Source organism: Acanthochromis polyacanthus, chromosome 16, assembly GCF_021347895.1.
Source record: "Acanthochromis polyacanthus isolate Apoly-LR-REF ecotype Palm Island chromosome 16, KAUST_Apoly_ChrSc, whole genome shotgun sequence".
Lineage (NCBI taxonomy): Eukaryota > Metazoa > Chordata > Actinopteri > Pomacentridae > Acanthochromis > Acanthochromis polyacanthus.
The window spans coordinates 33587757-33602431 of record NC_067128.1 but is presented as its reverse complement, the minus strand read 5'-3'; the positions used below and the strand labels follow the sequence as shown (position 1 = coordinate 33602431).

The following is a 14675-nucleotide window of genomic DNA, read 5'->3' as shown; positions in this document are numbered from 1 at the left end:
AGCAGATAAGTTGACAAGGTTAAGAATAACATGGTTTTATTCTGTATAACATCTTATGTACACGACTGTTCAAGAGTTTGGGGTCACTTAGAAAAGTCCTTATTATTGAAAGAAAAGCAGGTTTTTATAATGAAGATAACATTAGTCAGTAAAGTTTCTTATGATTATTTTAGCTGGAAATGGCTGATTTCTAATGGAATATCTCCATAGGGGTACAGAGGAACATTTCCAGCAACCATCACTCCTGTGTTCTAATGCTACATTGTGTTTGTGCCGTTATGTTAGCACATGGATAAAAGTGTGAGTTCTCATGGAAAACATGACGTTGTCTGGACGACCCCAAATTTTTAAAGGTAATGTATGTACTTAGTACTAAATGGGACACCACTGACCTACTAGAAAAGTTATCAAGCTCTCTGTCAAACTGACCTTGCACTCCTTGCAGCAGCAAGTCAACTCCACTGCGGTAGTACGAAAAAGCTGCCTGGTAATCCTGCTCTTTTTCCTTTTGTACAGCGAAACAGATGAGCTCGCTGGCTTTGTCTAGGTAGTCTGACTTCACGTCCTTCGGGTTGCCACCGCCGGCTTTCTTCAGACTGCCCGAGAAGAGCGGCGTTCTACCTGGCCAGCTGACCTCTGGGTTAGGGGCGGAGGAGGCAGGGACTGGGGCAGGAGATGGAGTGCGGCGGTCATGCAGGGAAGGCAAACGTGGGCTGCAGCTACTACTAAAGTTGGTGGCTCCCCCTTGTGGCTGGTTTGGGGAGGTGCGACCTGAGGCCATGCCATCATCCAACTCAGCCAGAGAGTCCGTATCCACAGCCAGGGAGGTCAGGTCGCTGTCACTGGACGGGCCTGGTGAGGGAAAAGAATCCTCAGTCACCTACATACCGACACACTTCGAAAGAAGCCTCACATGACCAAAGAACTGAAGTGTAATTGAGCTCTAATGTGCATGGATGTTTTAAACTTTACCTCCATACTCTGATGTGATAGTCAAATCATCTGCACCACTGATGTCTCTCTGAACTGAAAGATACAGCCACATGTTAATAAACAAGTTTGAATTAGTCATCATATGGGTTATTCCAGGATTGGAGGACATCTGGGCTTCAAAATGTTTGAAAAATAATCCTTCTCTTTTACAGTTTTCTGCTCCATATTCATCAGTAATAGGTAATAAACTATCAAAGGCTTGATTGGCTCAGCTTACACATCAACGGTATTATTTTTATTCTGTGTTTTCTGTGTTGTTTGCTAACCCTACTCTAATCACAGTAACAGGGTTGCTAATCCATGCTAATGTTAGCTTTTTCTCAGCAGTAGAAGCTAGATATTTAGCTAGCTGTTACTGCTGACCAAGAGGACAAACTGACTGATGGAAAACAGTCAAGAAAAAGAAAAAAGAATTTGTCTTATTCTGACAATTTGCATAACAGGGTTGCATGAGGTAGAGTGACACATTCAATCAAGGCTGACAATGTTATGAAAATATGAAAAGTAGAAGAGAGGACATACTGTAACATTGCTCTACCCATTCTTTTAGAAAATTGTTTGATGATGTTGATGACAAAAACAAGACAGAAAATGACAAAAAAAGGCACAAAATGAGAAAAACAAGATACAAAATGACAGAAATGAGACAGAAACAGACAAAAAACAGCAGAAATGAAACAAAATGAGAAAAATATGACACACAACGACAGAAATATGGGCGCCCGTATAGCTCAACAGGTTAAGTGGGTGAACCATGTACAGGGGCTGGTCTCCGACGCCGCGGCCCGGGTTCGATTCCTGCTTGCGGCCCTTTGCTGCATACCTTCCCTCTACTCTTCTCCCCTGTTTCCTGTCTGCCTTCACTACAACTATCCAAATAAAGCTGAAAATGGCAAAAAAATATATATATATATAAAAAAAATGACAGAAATATGACAAAAGACAAAAATAGGACACTGAAAATAAAAACAAGACATAAAATGACAAAAAAAAGACAGAAATGAGAGACAAAAACATCATCAACAGTGTTGTTGTGGGACACACATTTCATGCATAGTAATTAATATTTAAATATTATGTGATTAAAAAAATGTTCCCACAACTAAAAGAGACATCCATCCATCCTCTATACAATGCTTTATCCTCACTAGGGTCATGGGGGTGCTGGAGTCTATCCCAGCTGACTCTGGTGAAGGCAGGGGACACCCTGGACAGGTCACCAGTCTGTCACAGGGCTACATATACAGACTAACAATCACACTCACGGACAATTTAAAATAGCATGTTTTTGGACTGTGGGAGGAAGCCGGAGTACCCAGAGAAAACCCACACATGCACAGGGAGAACATGCAAACTCCATGCAGAAAGATCCCAGGACCACCCCGGGATTTGAACCAGGGATCTTCTTGCTGCAAAGCGAAAGTGTTAACCACTACGTTTTCCACTACTCTACTGTGCAGCCCACAAGAGACATCAATGAAAAAAATAATACCAAAAAAAGGAGATTTAAATTTAATTCAACATGTTTAATTTGAGGTTCAATTTGGTCATCAGGGGGTGGGACAAGAGAAAAATGATTTTTTGGGGAACTCCAGATTTATTTGGCATTTTTTAAAATATTTTTGAACATTCTTTTCTCCTTTTTTTTAGATTTGGTCTCAGGAGAAGTACATTTACACAGCAGCTGCATGTTTTATTATTTTGTACATGGATTATCTGAAATTCGATGGGTGGGACAGAAAATGTCCTCCAATTCTGGAATGACCCATAAATTAGATTTTGGGGAGGATTTATTGTGTGTTATCTCACCATCAGAGCTACAGTCTGACAAACTGTCAGCCAGGAAGTCAGAAAAGGGCTCCGCCGGTCCAATGAGCTCTGAGCCGTCGTGAACCTCACCTCCCTGAAAAAAATGTAAAAAAACATTGAAGTCTATAGTCTATGTGGGAATATTATTATTATTAATGCTATAGCGTGCTCGGGTACCTTGAAGAAATCTTGGATGTGCTGACTGCTGTAAAGAGCAGGAATATTAGCAGAGAACTGTAGGAGATCCTCAGAGCACTGTCTTCTTTCCTCAATCACTGAGTCATCAAAACGACCTACATTTACACACATGGATACACAATGAGAAATTTCCATGAGGCGAGTGAGCAAATCCAGCAAAACCAGTACATGTGTGTAGTACAATACCGCTAAGCTGCCTCAAAGAGGGGCAGGCCATCACTATAAAATCTGTGACTGTTAAAGATAACAATACAATAAACTCAAGGATAAGGTACCACAGGAGCAAGGACAAAGAAAATGGAGGAAAAGCTTAGTTTCAATGCCATTTAAAAAAAAAAGAAAACGATAAGCTTCTGGTTTCTATGACTTCCTCAGGATAAATGTCTGACAGATGGAAATGGAGAAGTCTGATTTCTTACCAAAGACTTTGGCCTTAGCAAAGGGAGGAAACAGCTCAGACTGGCTACACACATTCTTGTGCAGCTGCCAGAGATTCTGATGTAGCTTCCGGAAATCACTGTATCTCTTCCACACCGTTATCTACAGAAAGGGAGAGAGAGAGAGAGATGACATGACTGGAGATAGAACGGAAGCTGGCTTAAGAAAGGACAATCAATAATTTTGTGTATAAAAATCTATGAAGCCACATTAAACTATCAAGTCTGCTGACCAAGCACTGCTTGAAGAAGTAACTCTATTTAATACTTGCCTGTAAATGCAATCTTAGTATCGCTTAATTGATTTTTCAGAATTGGAATCATTCAAATATTGCACCCAGTTAAAAAAAAATATGTGCAATAATGTAAGCGACTGATCCTACGCCAACACATGAATCAAATTAACCCATGTGTCCTCTTATCTCATCGCCATCTTGCGCGACAAGAATACACAACATTCTCACACAAACCTGGATGAAGCAGTTACTTACATGAAGGGAGGAGTCAAAGCAAACTGGAATAATGTTGAAGATGGAAGTCCAGTTTGCTAAAATCTTAAACTAGCAAAACTAGACTGATCACCACTTAGGAGCACCAGTCAGTAACGGAGGTATGTCTGCTCTCACTCTGTCTCTTAGACACACATGCAGTAATTGACATCATGCCTGCTGCATTAGCGCTGCTTCCAGGCTTGACAGCATTCCTCAGTTTGTATGAAACGTAAGCGAGTTTCTATTTGATTTTACTGCATGTTCACAGATACATAACGAGAAAGTGGCGGTGTTCTGTCAAACTGTAAACACAAAGTGGCTTTTCAGAGCAAAACATATATACTTGATAAATTAAAACACTGAATGGTAATTTTATGACAGGGCGTACAGACACAGGACTCGGGAGATAAAACTGCACAGTGAATGGATCTTTAAATTACGTTTGTGTAACTGAATAAACCAGCAAAGGAAACTGAAGTTTGCTTTGTGAAATCTTATGTGTTAAGAGGACAAGATGAGTCACACATGGGCTTTTCCCACAAGTTAGCCATGTCAGTTTCATTTTCTATTTGTGGAAAAGTCTTTATGCAAACAGTAAGCTTGAAAATGGGGGAAATTTCTTCCAAAATAGGTCACCAAATCTCTATCACACAATCAATTACTGAGGGTACATAAGAAAAAACACTGCACATTCAGAGAGTTATTATTACAAAAAAAAAAAAAAACACGCCAGCCTGTCTTACCTCTTGGACATCCTCGGGGTTCTTCCTGGAGATTATCTGTGTGAAAGAAGGACAAGAGAACTCAAGGATCTGGAAACTCCATGTGACTTTTCCCTATAGTTTTGCTGCAAAGACTTTCTTGTCGGGCTGGCACTAGCAATGAGCAGTGACACGACAATGAGAGCATTATAAGGAAAAAAATGACGGCGGTTTGGAGTGTTAGAGCGAGACATCACCAGCTGCAGGATGGAAGCCAGGCAGAGACAAAGAAACTCAGCCTGTTCTTGACTGAAACTATTAGACTGGCTGCTGAAAATTATGGTGACTTAAGGTCTGACAGAAGTGTTGACTGACAATGAACCATTTTTTTACCATCAGAGGACATGCTTCTTTACAAGCAATCTGTGAGTTACATTTTGTTTGGGATTTTTCTTACTCTGGGGGACATATTTTAACATTATAATCACAAAGTTAAACCTGACATTGCTCCACCACAGCTTAGTTAAACAGCAGGTCTGACTTGGTTAAAAAAAAGTACCTTTCACAATATTTCATGTCATTTCATTAAGAGAAAATTACCTCAAAACATAATGATAGCACGAACCAGCTGTCATCTTCCCAATGTCTGTTTACGCTAATGCTACAAATGACAGTAACTCTACTAGCTGCTAAGCTATTTAGCAGCGTTTTGGTTGGATTCAGTCAATCTGCTTGGTATTGCTAAGTCCAGTTAGCCAACAAGCTCACAAAGAACCAGTATTTCAAAACATAAGCGAGTCTAAATGAGCTCATTAGCTGCACTTCTTGTGTCCACACAAGCTGGACCCGCTGTCAGGTCATTATTAAGAGGCTACGCTGGCGTTTTTAATGTTTGCTCCCCGCATCATATTAGCTCGGCTAGCACAGCCATGCTAGCTAACAACACATAGCATTAGCCTAGCCAGCCAGAGTGTCCATCGTCCGTTTTACTCACCCTCGCGGTGACTTTGTACACAGTGTAGCCTTTCTGGTGCTTTTTGGGGTCCGTGACAGTATAAAAACGAGCAAGTTCTCCTCTGTCCCGCTGCGATATCATTCTGATAGTGACAACAACATTGCCGAAGCTATAGCCGGCTAGCCGCTCACATTCATTCTCTGCCTGCACAGTCAGTGTCAAGCGGACAGAGAATCCAGAGCGCCCCCCTGAGGAAGGTCTATGGAACTGCATATTTCAACCGCATCTGCTGGCATCCAATTCCATCAACAGTATCTATACAAGCCTGAGTGACTGGCCTCTGATGAGATCATAAGACATTTGCTGCTCATTGAAAATGCTGACATCATATACATTATTTTCTTAACGCATTATTCTAAGATCCTTGCACTTGCAATCAAATATAATATTCAATTTAAGGCCCTACTTATTACATTATTATTCACTGGGCAATAAAAGTGTGCAGATGTGTAAATGTATATATAAATATATTTACATTTATCGTTCAAAACTTTCGGGTTGCTTAGAAATGTCCAGATTTTTGAAAGAAAAGCAATTTTTTTCAATGAAGATAACATTTATATGAATCAGAAATGCATTGTCTTACATGTGTTTTGTTCTTCCCCTTCCTTGTAAAGCGCTCAGATCAACCTCTGTGCATCATAAGGTGCGATATAAATAAATGTAATAAATGAGAATAAATTTAGGCTTATATTCTTACTAAGAGAATGATCTTTAATGATTTAATGTAGAAACTCTGATACATGTACAAATCAACAATTAGGCCTACAGTGCAAGTATTAAACAGAATAAATATACCAAAAACAGAAAAGTGCATTTCTTCTGATGCCTAGCTTAATAATTATGGAACCTTTTGGTTTATAGTTTAATTAATTGTTTTATGTTATGAGTACTAGCTGTGATTTTCTTATTATAGTGGTTCAAATGTGAAAATAATAACACAACAACACTGTCTGTTTTTGTGTAATCCAGCAGATTAAATACTAGGCTAAAAAAATACATGTTTTATATTCATACTGAAAATCATTTAAACATCTATTATTGTAAAAAGCATCTCTATTATTGTGCAACATGATCAAAGTAGAGTAAGTTATGGCTACTAAGGTAGAATATTTAATACCATTAGTAAATTTAAATTCTCATAACAAGTGATGTGAAATAGAGGAGAGTGAATTTAAATTAAGAGAGTATAAATTTCACGTATACTTGGCTAATTCCATTATGATGAGTGACAATTAACAAGACAAAGCAAAGATGTGCAATATAAAGAGAGAATAAATCCAGAGTAAATGACCTGTAAGGTTGAATATATCACATAGGTTACAGTTAAGGTCAGCCGTATCTTGCTCTGCCAAGACTGAACTTGGATGTGTTGCTCGTACAACCACGTCACACTACTGCAATCCAGAGGAATGAAAGCAAAATCACTGCGTGGTTCACGATCCAGGAGGCGCAGAGTCGGCTTGATGCGTTGTATCTCCGACAAGCAACTGTGGGTGTCTTCATCATCTTCCTTACAGTGCCGTTTATTAAATATGATGCTCTGCTCTGCAAACAAAACAAGAGTTTATAATGTAAAAATACTTTATTTTGCCAAAGGTCAAAAGTTCTTTATTGTCATATCATTCCACATTTACACATGAAACAATACGAAATTAGACCCTGGTCCCAGTTTCAGCCATAACACAATATAAAAACACTTTCATAAAAGACACACTAATATATACAAATCTACAACATAAATATATGTGCAATGAACCATCAGTTAGTAGATGATATATATTATATTATATATTTAGTAGATAAATAAAGAGCCTAGTGCAGTAGTGCAGTGTGTGTATGAATGTGTGTGCCTGTTTGCATGTGTGCATGTATCTGTGCATGTGTGTGTGTATGTGTGTGTATGTGTGTGTGTATGCTTGTGTGTGTATGTGGGGATGTGTGCATGCATGTATGTTTGTGGGGAGAGGTGGTGATGATACAAAAACAGAGTCTACAGAGACCTGTTCCACAGCCTGACAGCTTCGGGGAAGAAGCTGTTTCTTAGTCTTGTGGTTCTAGTCTGGATGCTGTGCAACCTTCTCCCTGAAGGGAGAAGGTTGAGGTGTTTGTTTGCAGGGTGGGTGAAGTCCTTCAGGATGGAGGTGGCCCTATGCTTGCGATAGAAATACTGAAAAATATGCTTGGCTGTCCGTGATCTTAACTGAAATCCAGACATTGTTATGGAAAATGATTAAAGACTCTGATTGTGTGTCTGAGCCTGACAATATATGTACAATAAGATTTTATCAACACGTGTGCAATGATAATGGCTGAAGACTGAATATTACGCCTTAGATGCACAAGTGATAGGACCCTACACTCTTCCATAAGTGGGTCAAAAATGACCCGCATAAGAATCAATGTGTTTTTATGCCATTTTTGGCATTTTGGTAAAGAAAAATAATTTATATTGTTGTTTGTATTATAGTTTTGTCCACACAATTATGATTTCATGTTTTAAATATGCTTATTTTTCACTTTAGAACAGATTTTGAACATTTTGATAGTTGAAAAAGAAGAATATTACTCAGAACAGCAATAGAAGAATGCCAATATCCACTTTTTCTTTTTTTTACGTTTTTCTCTTTTCTTCCAGCTGTTGCTGCTCTCCGTCCCTTCAAGTTTGTCTACTGCATCACCTCTTGTATGATACCATCAGTGACAAAGAGCTTGGGGTTGTAATACAAAGATTGCAATTTCTTTAGAAGTGTCAAAGGAAACTTTGATGGAATGATATCAGAAAACAAACTTTTTGAGGAATAGCTGCAAAATCAAATGATAAAAAGTTTTCATTACAAAGATCGCTGGGACACTTATGTATCTAAGGTTTAATAATGTCAATTAAATCATTAAAGTTTCATACAAATAGACAAAACATCCATATGTCACTATAAATAAAAAAAGACAAGAAATCAAAACAAAAGGAGTGAATGAAAGAACTACAAGATGACCAGCAAAAAAAAACTGCAACTCATAATAAAATAACAAAATGTAGCATTTTAAAATGACAAAAGTGTGTCTGTTCTAAAAAAAAGAAAAAATTGTCAAAAAATGTATATAACTATAATTTTCAGAAAGCTGTTGAATCATTGATTGACTGGTTATTTGTTAACGTTTAATAGCTGAAGCACAGTATGTCTAAAACTGGAGGAAAAGAAACTAATCAACAAATATTTAATCATTTATAAATGGGGGAAGTTTTTAAACTACTGTTGATGGAAACAATTGCAGACTAAGGAGTCCACAGTCCTTTAAAAAATGTCCTCAACAAAAGGTTCTACTGCAGTTTAAAAAAGTAATTCAAGGGACAAATTCATACTACTTGATTGAATGCATGGTTGCAAGATTTTAAAAAGTCAAATTTACTGATTTAGGTAAGTTATTAAAGTTGCACACATTATTGTAATGGGTTATGTTGGCATTATAAGACTGTTGAATGCATCACCCAAATATTGTGTGTCATTTAATTAAAAAATTCTGCATTACTTGATTTAAAAGTAAAGTGAAGTTGAGGTGAAATTGGCTCATTTTTTTTTAATTTTTCTTCACGGTGAGTTCAAGTCCCCTCCTCCATCTTAACATGCCTGCACTATTTCAGATGGTTAAGTCTGTCTGGAAAAGCTATTTCCCCTCGTCTAGTGTAGTCTGTTTCTTGAACATAATTTCATTAGAAGTTGTGATAATTAAAAAGTCCAGACAACATTTTTTGAGTTCAGATTGAATAGAAAGAAAAGACATGATCATAATGATACTTACGGCATCATCAAGGGTGATCTGAACCTGAGGCTGGTTCTTTAACAATGACTCGTACTCATCAGATGCTCTGTTGGAAATTAGTGGAAAGCCACTTCAGAAAAGCATAGCAATACATCTGCTTGACAAAAAAAAATACTGTATGTAGTGTATGCATCCAAACCAGCACTGGTCAGTCTCAACAGAAATGTAATGCGAAGGACTGCATTGAGTCTTACATGTCACTGACGTTGATCGTTGGTAGAAATGTAGTATTTGGGCGGCTAGCGCAGTAGGTGATGTTGTTTGCAGGGTAATGGAACAGGAAAGCCAGGCACATCTCATCAGTGGTTGCTAAGTCCATCTGAAAGGGGGAAAGATAAACTCTGATATTCCTACAGATGGACGCATCATAGAGTGGATGAACACCAGTTTACACACAGCACTGACCCACCTTAGTGATTCCATCTCGGTCGGTGGTGCTGTAGGTGCACTCCACTACGATCTCATCGCCCTGTAGTGGGAGCCAAGTAATGTGGCATCATAAGAACCCAAACACTGTCTGTCTTTATCATGTAAATAAATGGGCACTGATGCAATTAGAGCTTACAGGTTTGATTGTCTTGATGTTTCCCAAACTAACAGTCTGTTGCAACTCAAAGTTGTAGTTTTCATCCAAGCCCAAGAAGTCTATCTGCTTTCCACCTCTACAGAAGACAAGAGGTTATGAAAGAATACAGTAGCAGCCATCAACCTCTATTCAAAGCTATTTCTTAGTGTGTATTTACAAGAACAGCTTTGAGTTCTCATTTGGCTGTTTAATCCTTGGGCTGGCAGTCTCTACTCAGCCTATTTTTTCCTACCTGAAGTGGCCAACTCTGATTTTCCTCCCTGCTAGGTGAGTGTGCAAGAGCACAGCAAACACACTGAGGTCAGGCACAGGATTCATATGCTGTGTGTGACAGTTGAAGACTTTCATGAATATTCATAAACAATGAATAAAGTTACTTCTGCCATTTGTAATCCGTACAGCAAAACCGTATACCAGAGAAAATTGTGACGTATCACAAATCCCGTAGGTGCGGAACTGAGATGTTTTTGGGGGGATGTTGTACGGCAGTTCACTTCTGACCAGCACGCCTGTAGTTAGAATGCCCACATCATGCGTCCGGAGCTGAGCTGAATAGTACAGTCTTAGTCCTGAGCTGTCTTTAATGCCTATACAGAGGGGGTTAACCACAAAAAATAAAAAAACAAAAACACATCAGTGCATATTTCATTTCTTAATTAATAAACACAATTTAAAGCCTTTGAAGTTTGTATGTGTAAGAATGCATACAGTATACTACTATATACACCATATTTACCTGCTTTAATCTCTGGGTTACTGTAATGGATCTCCAGCCTGTAGAACGTATCATTGTCCTCCCCTCCAATAGGAATACCCACGTTTTCTGGAAACTCAAAAACCTGAGGTTTCAAAAATGAACTGTGGATTAACCAGTGATGGAAAGCAACTATTGGACCTTTATTTGAGTATTTACATTTTATGCTACTGTGTACTTCCACTTCATGACATGTGAGAGGAAAATATTTCACTTTCCGCTCTGCTAAATTTATCGGACACCTTTAGTTACGTTAAAAAAGAAGATTTTACACTTGTCTTTAAACACAACACATTGCTAAAAATTAAACCTCCAGTGTCTCACATACAGCAGTGTGTATTCTGGTTCACACTTCAGCTGATTTGGTATAAAAACTGAAAACAGATTTGCATATGAGAAATTCCATTAATTAGCTGCTGTCCCTGTTTATAAAACTGTTGAAACTAGCGCCGCCTGCAGGAGCGACAACATGAACTCTTCACCATAAATAATCTAATGAAGTCATGTCGTATTTGGAATCTCATCCAGGACTTTTACTTGTAAAGAAATATTTTTACATTGCCGTTATGGTACTTTCACACGAGTAAAACATCTAAATGCTTCTTTCATCCGTTGCAATCTACTTGCAGAAGCACACTAAGGACAGTCAAAAATGAAGTACTAAAACTTGATTCTCCCTCACCCCTCCTCCACTTCCCCATGAAGCCACTACATTGAAGCAGAGGTCTCCTATGTCGCCCACGTAGCATCGGTTTTCATACGGCTCTGTCACTTCGGGGGGGCACTTGTACAACAGCATGTGGTGAACGACGTCATGGTTCTCAATCACTGGTTCGATCTGAGGGGGAGAGATTTTAGGTTAGCACATTTTAGGTTTCAGGTGCATCTTTACTTTATACTATTCATGCGTATATCAGAAAGTACACTTCTATACAGATCAATGGTTGCAGATTGAAGCCTGGAAACTGGAAATTTCATCAAAACTGAACTGCATTGCATTGATTTATTCTGCCTACATGAATTACAGACCCTTACCTGATATATATGATGTTTCGTATTTAACTTTGGAAACTTCAAGACCTTGCAGTGATAGTAGGTTGGAGTGGCAGGCACAGTGAACTGTAAATAGCAAGCAAGGCAATTCAAGGTGCTTTACAACGGCAAAGAAATACAAGGTACACATACACGACCAGTCATTTGGTCACACCTTCTCATTTAATGTTTTTTTCTTTATTTTCATGACTCTTTACATTCCAGATTCTTTCTGAAGGCATCACAACCATGAATGAACACATATGGAATTATGCAGTAACCAAAAAAGTGTGAAATAAGTCAAAATATGTTTTATATTTTAGATTCTTCAAAGTAGCCACCCTTTGCTTTGATTACTGCTTTTGCACACTCTTGTCATTTTCCTTGCATGAGAATAAAGAAAAGTCATTAAATGAGAAGATGTGTCCAAACTTTTGACTGGTGGCGCACATTAAAATCAATAAAGGGACGTACTGGTGACTGTCGTATCAGAAAAGCACATTTCCAATCATTCTATTAATCTTTACTGTTTCTTAACTGCCAGCTGTTATTCTTACATTTTCCACTTTAGCACTAAGATAGTTGGAGTCAGTCGGGATGGTCCTCGGCATATAGTTGAGCAAGTTCACTTCTTTGGTGCCTCTGCGGCTCCCATGGTAATTAATCTCATCTGTTGTCCCATATGCATAGATTAGTTTAATGGGTTGGGCCTGTTTGAGAGATGGAAGTTATTGTCAAGAAATATAAAGACAAAACCAACAGCATGAAAAGACTTTCATTGGGTGAAGGTCATAAAAGCTTTCAGTGTTTGTGAACTGAAAAATCTTCATCTTTCAGCACAGTAACGTAGCAGCCGTCTAGCATTTCACGTAATCATAACCTCACGCATTTCTTCGTGTTGTTGCCTTTCTCTTCACATCTGAAAACCACCTGCTGTGAAATAAAATCCTATAAAGAGGACAAAAGAGCTCACATAACACATGGCGATAAGCAGGAAACTTGAGAACTGGACAAACAATAAAACGACGATGTATAACGAGCTAGAAGAGTACATGCAAAGAACAACATAACCTGTGGTTTACCTCCATGGTGTGAAACAACAAAGAAAATCTGAAGTGTAAAAGGCAGAAATGTGTAGCAAAGGTCCTGTTCTCACAAAAAGGTTTCCCTTTTTTTGGATGCTTGCATGTTTGTTCTGTATAAAGTGTCAACCAGTCTGGCATCAAAATATCTGGTATATTATCAAATGTTATGAATTTTTTTTTACATTATTTCTCACCAAATAAGTTGCAGTGAAACTTTACTGGACAAACCGGTTTCAAACTGAAGAATACTTTTTCATGCAGGATGCTAGCATTGAAATGTACTTTACAATGTACATTGTGGGAGGAAGAGAACAGCAAAAAAAAAAACGTCTTACAGTGATGTGGAAGTCTTTGTCATCACAGGCTTTAATGGGCCTCTGGAACGTCATGGTGGTTTGACCATCGGTTTCACTCATAGAGAGGAGGACGTAGTTCTGCTGGTCATCCACCAAAGGCATGGAATTCCCTGTGGCATATCTATCCTAAAGGACAAACAGGCAAAACCTTCACACAGGAGAAGACACCTATAAAATACAGAGTTTACAAAGTGATTTAACACACAAGGCAGAAAATGAGGATGCTCAGGAAAACAATGTTACAGAAGGAAGCCAGTCAGATTAAACAGAAACAGAAAAGATCAGAGGAGCAAAAAGTGGAGAAAAAGAGTAAAAAAAATTACTAAAACCAAAGCACAGAATTTAACATATATAAATCAAATTTAACAAAAGTGCACATTATAGGAAAAAACAGTGGATAAGAGGGTAAGAAAAAGAATAAACTGAATCCAGGAAAAACAAAACTAAAGCTTTAAATAAAACAATAAAGAAAGATTAAAACATGAAAGCAAGCCTGCAAAAACTGACGACACTTAATCTGAAAAGTCCTTTCTCCTCAGAGAGGTCATTACCAAACTGAGCAGTACCTGTACATACGGAGCAAGGCTGAAGCTGCTCATATGGGGTCACATTTCGTTTTGACAAAAATGAGCTTTAAATGTGTGAAATCATTTCTTTGATGTACTAATAAAACTAACATCTGCTCGTGTGGTTACTCTCTTACTGTGAAGTAGCTCCCACTGGGTCCAAGTCCCCCGATGACGATGTCTGACCCCTTCATGCCTCCGTTTGGACTCAAGCCAAAGCCCACCCAGCCTGTCGAGTTGACTACCAGCTGGAATGTGATGTTTCCTTGCAGATTATCAAAGCCCCACTTCAGACACACCAGCCGGTCCCGGTCCAGGTACTCCATGAACGGCATGGTCGAGTCCGTTGCCCCCGCCACTGTTGTCCAGGCCAGGAACAGGGGCAGGAGGGGAGGCAAAGAGCACATGGTGTCTCTGTGAGCTTGGAAAACTTCAAACTGAGCTCAGAGTCAGCAACTGTGGGGTTGCCAAAAAAAAAAAAAAAAAAAGCCCTCCCGCCCTCCTGCCCTCCTCCTACGACACACCTGCACTGCGAGATGAACTCAAGCGATACAGTCAAAAAAAAGTGCTCAGTCATTTGCCATTTGGCCTTGTGGAAATACCACAAGGAACAGTGCAAGAGGTCATTCCTCCCCACAGCAATAAGACTTTTCAATACGTCTGGTAGATCAGAAAAGGGCTTTGTCACTTTGCCTTCTGATGAAACCACTTCACACACTGGACACTTTTCATTCTCAACATCATTCATTATATCATTCATTAGGTAAACTTGTGTGCACCTATGTCATTTGCGCATCCAGCACATTCTGTTCATTTGCACATTTCTGTATCAC

General features: G+C 38.8%; 2 protein-coding genes across 2 annotated transcripts in view; both read right to left on the bottom strand.

The window, feature by feature from the left end:
- rps6kc1 (ribosomal protein S6 kinase polypeptide 1) overlaps positions 1-5827 on the bottom strand; it is a 35473-nt gene extending 29646 nt beyond the window's left edge. The window contains exons 1-7 of the mRNA XM_022195004.2: positions 5624-5827; positions 4672-4707; positions 3420-3540; positions 2980-3095; positions 2803-2896; positions 973-1026; positions 430-852 (exon numbers count right to left, since the gene is read on the bottom strand). Of these exons, the coding sequence (XP_022050696.2) occupies positions 430-852; positions 973-1026; positions 2803-2896; positions 2980-3095; positions 3420-3540; positions 4672-4707; positions 5624-5725 (946 nt within the window). The 5' untranslated portion in view covers positions 5726-5827. The remainder of the gene's footprint in view (positions 1-429; positions 853-972; positions 1027-2802; positions 2897-2979; positions 3096-3419; positions 3541-4671; positions 4708-5623) is intronic.
- Positions 5828-6332: 505 nt separating this feature from the next.
- Positions 6333-14285, bottom strand: moxd1l (monooxygenase, DBH-like 1, like). Its single transcript, XM_051960963.1, has 13 exons — positions 13980-14285; positions 13256-13402; positions 12393-12545; positions 11839-11922; positions 11486-11641; positions 10786-10888; positions 10464-10636; positions 10282-10370; positions 10029-10125; positions 9873-9932; positions 9658-9782; positions 9443-9509; positions 6333-7192 (listed from the first exon to the last, which is right to left on the bottom strand). The coding sequence occupies exons 1-13, from the start codon at positions 14247-14249 to the stop codon at positions 7034-7036; spliced, it is 1683 nt and encodes a 560-aa protein (XP_051816923.1). The 5' UTR covers positions 14250-14285; the 3' UTR covers positions 6333-7033.
- Positions 14286-14675: the final 390 nt, after the last annotated feature.

Excerpts from the sequence above, each read along its gene's own strand:
- moxd1l (XM_051960963.1), bottom strand. The coding sequence starts at position 14,249 with ATGTGCTCTTTGCCTCCCCTCCTGCCCCTGTTCCTGGCCTGGACAACA. Across the intron at positions 11,923-12,392 it reads TTAGTGCTAAAGTGGAAAAT|TTCACTGTGCCTGCCACTCC; the intron begins GTAAGAATAACA and ends TGCTATTTACAG. Across the intron at positions 10,637-10,785 it reads TAACCCAGAGATTAAAGCAG|GCATTAAAGACAGCTCAGGA; the intron begins GTAAATATGGTG and ends CCCTCTGTATAG.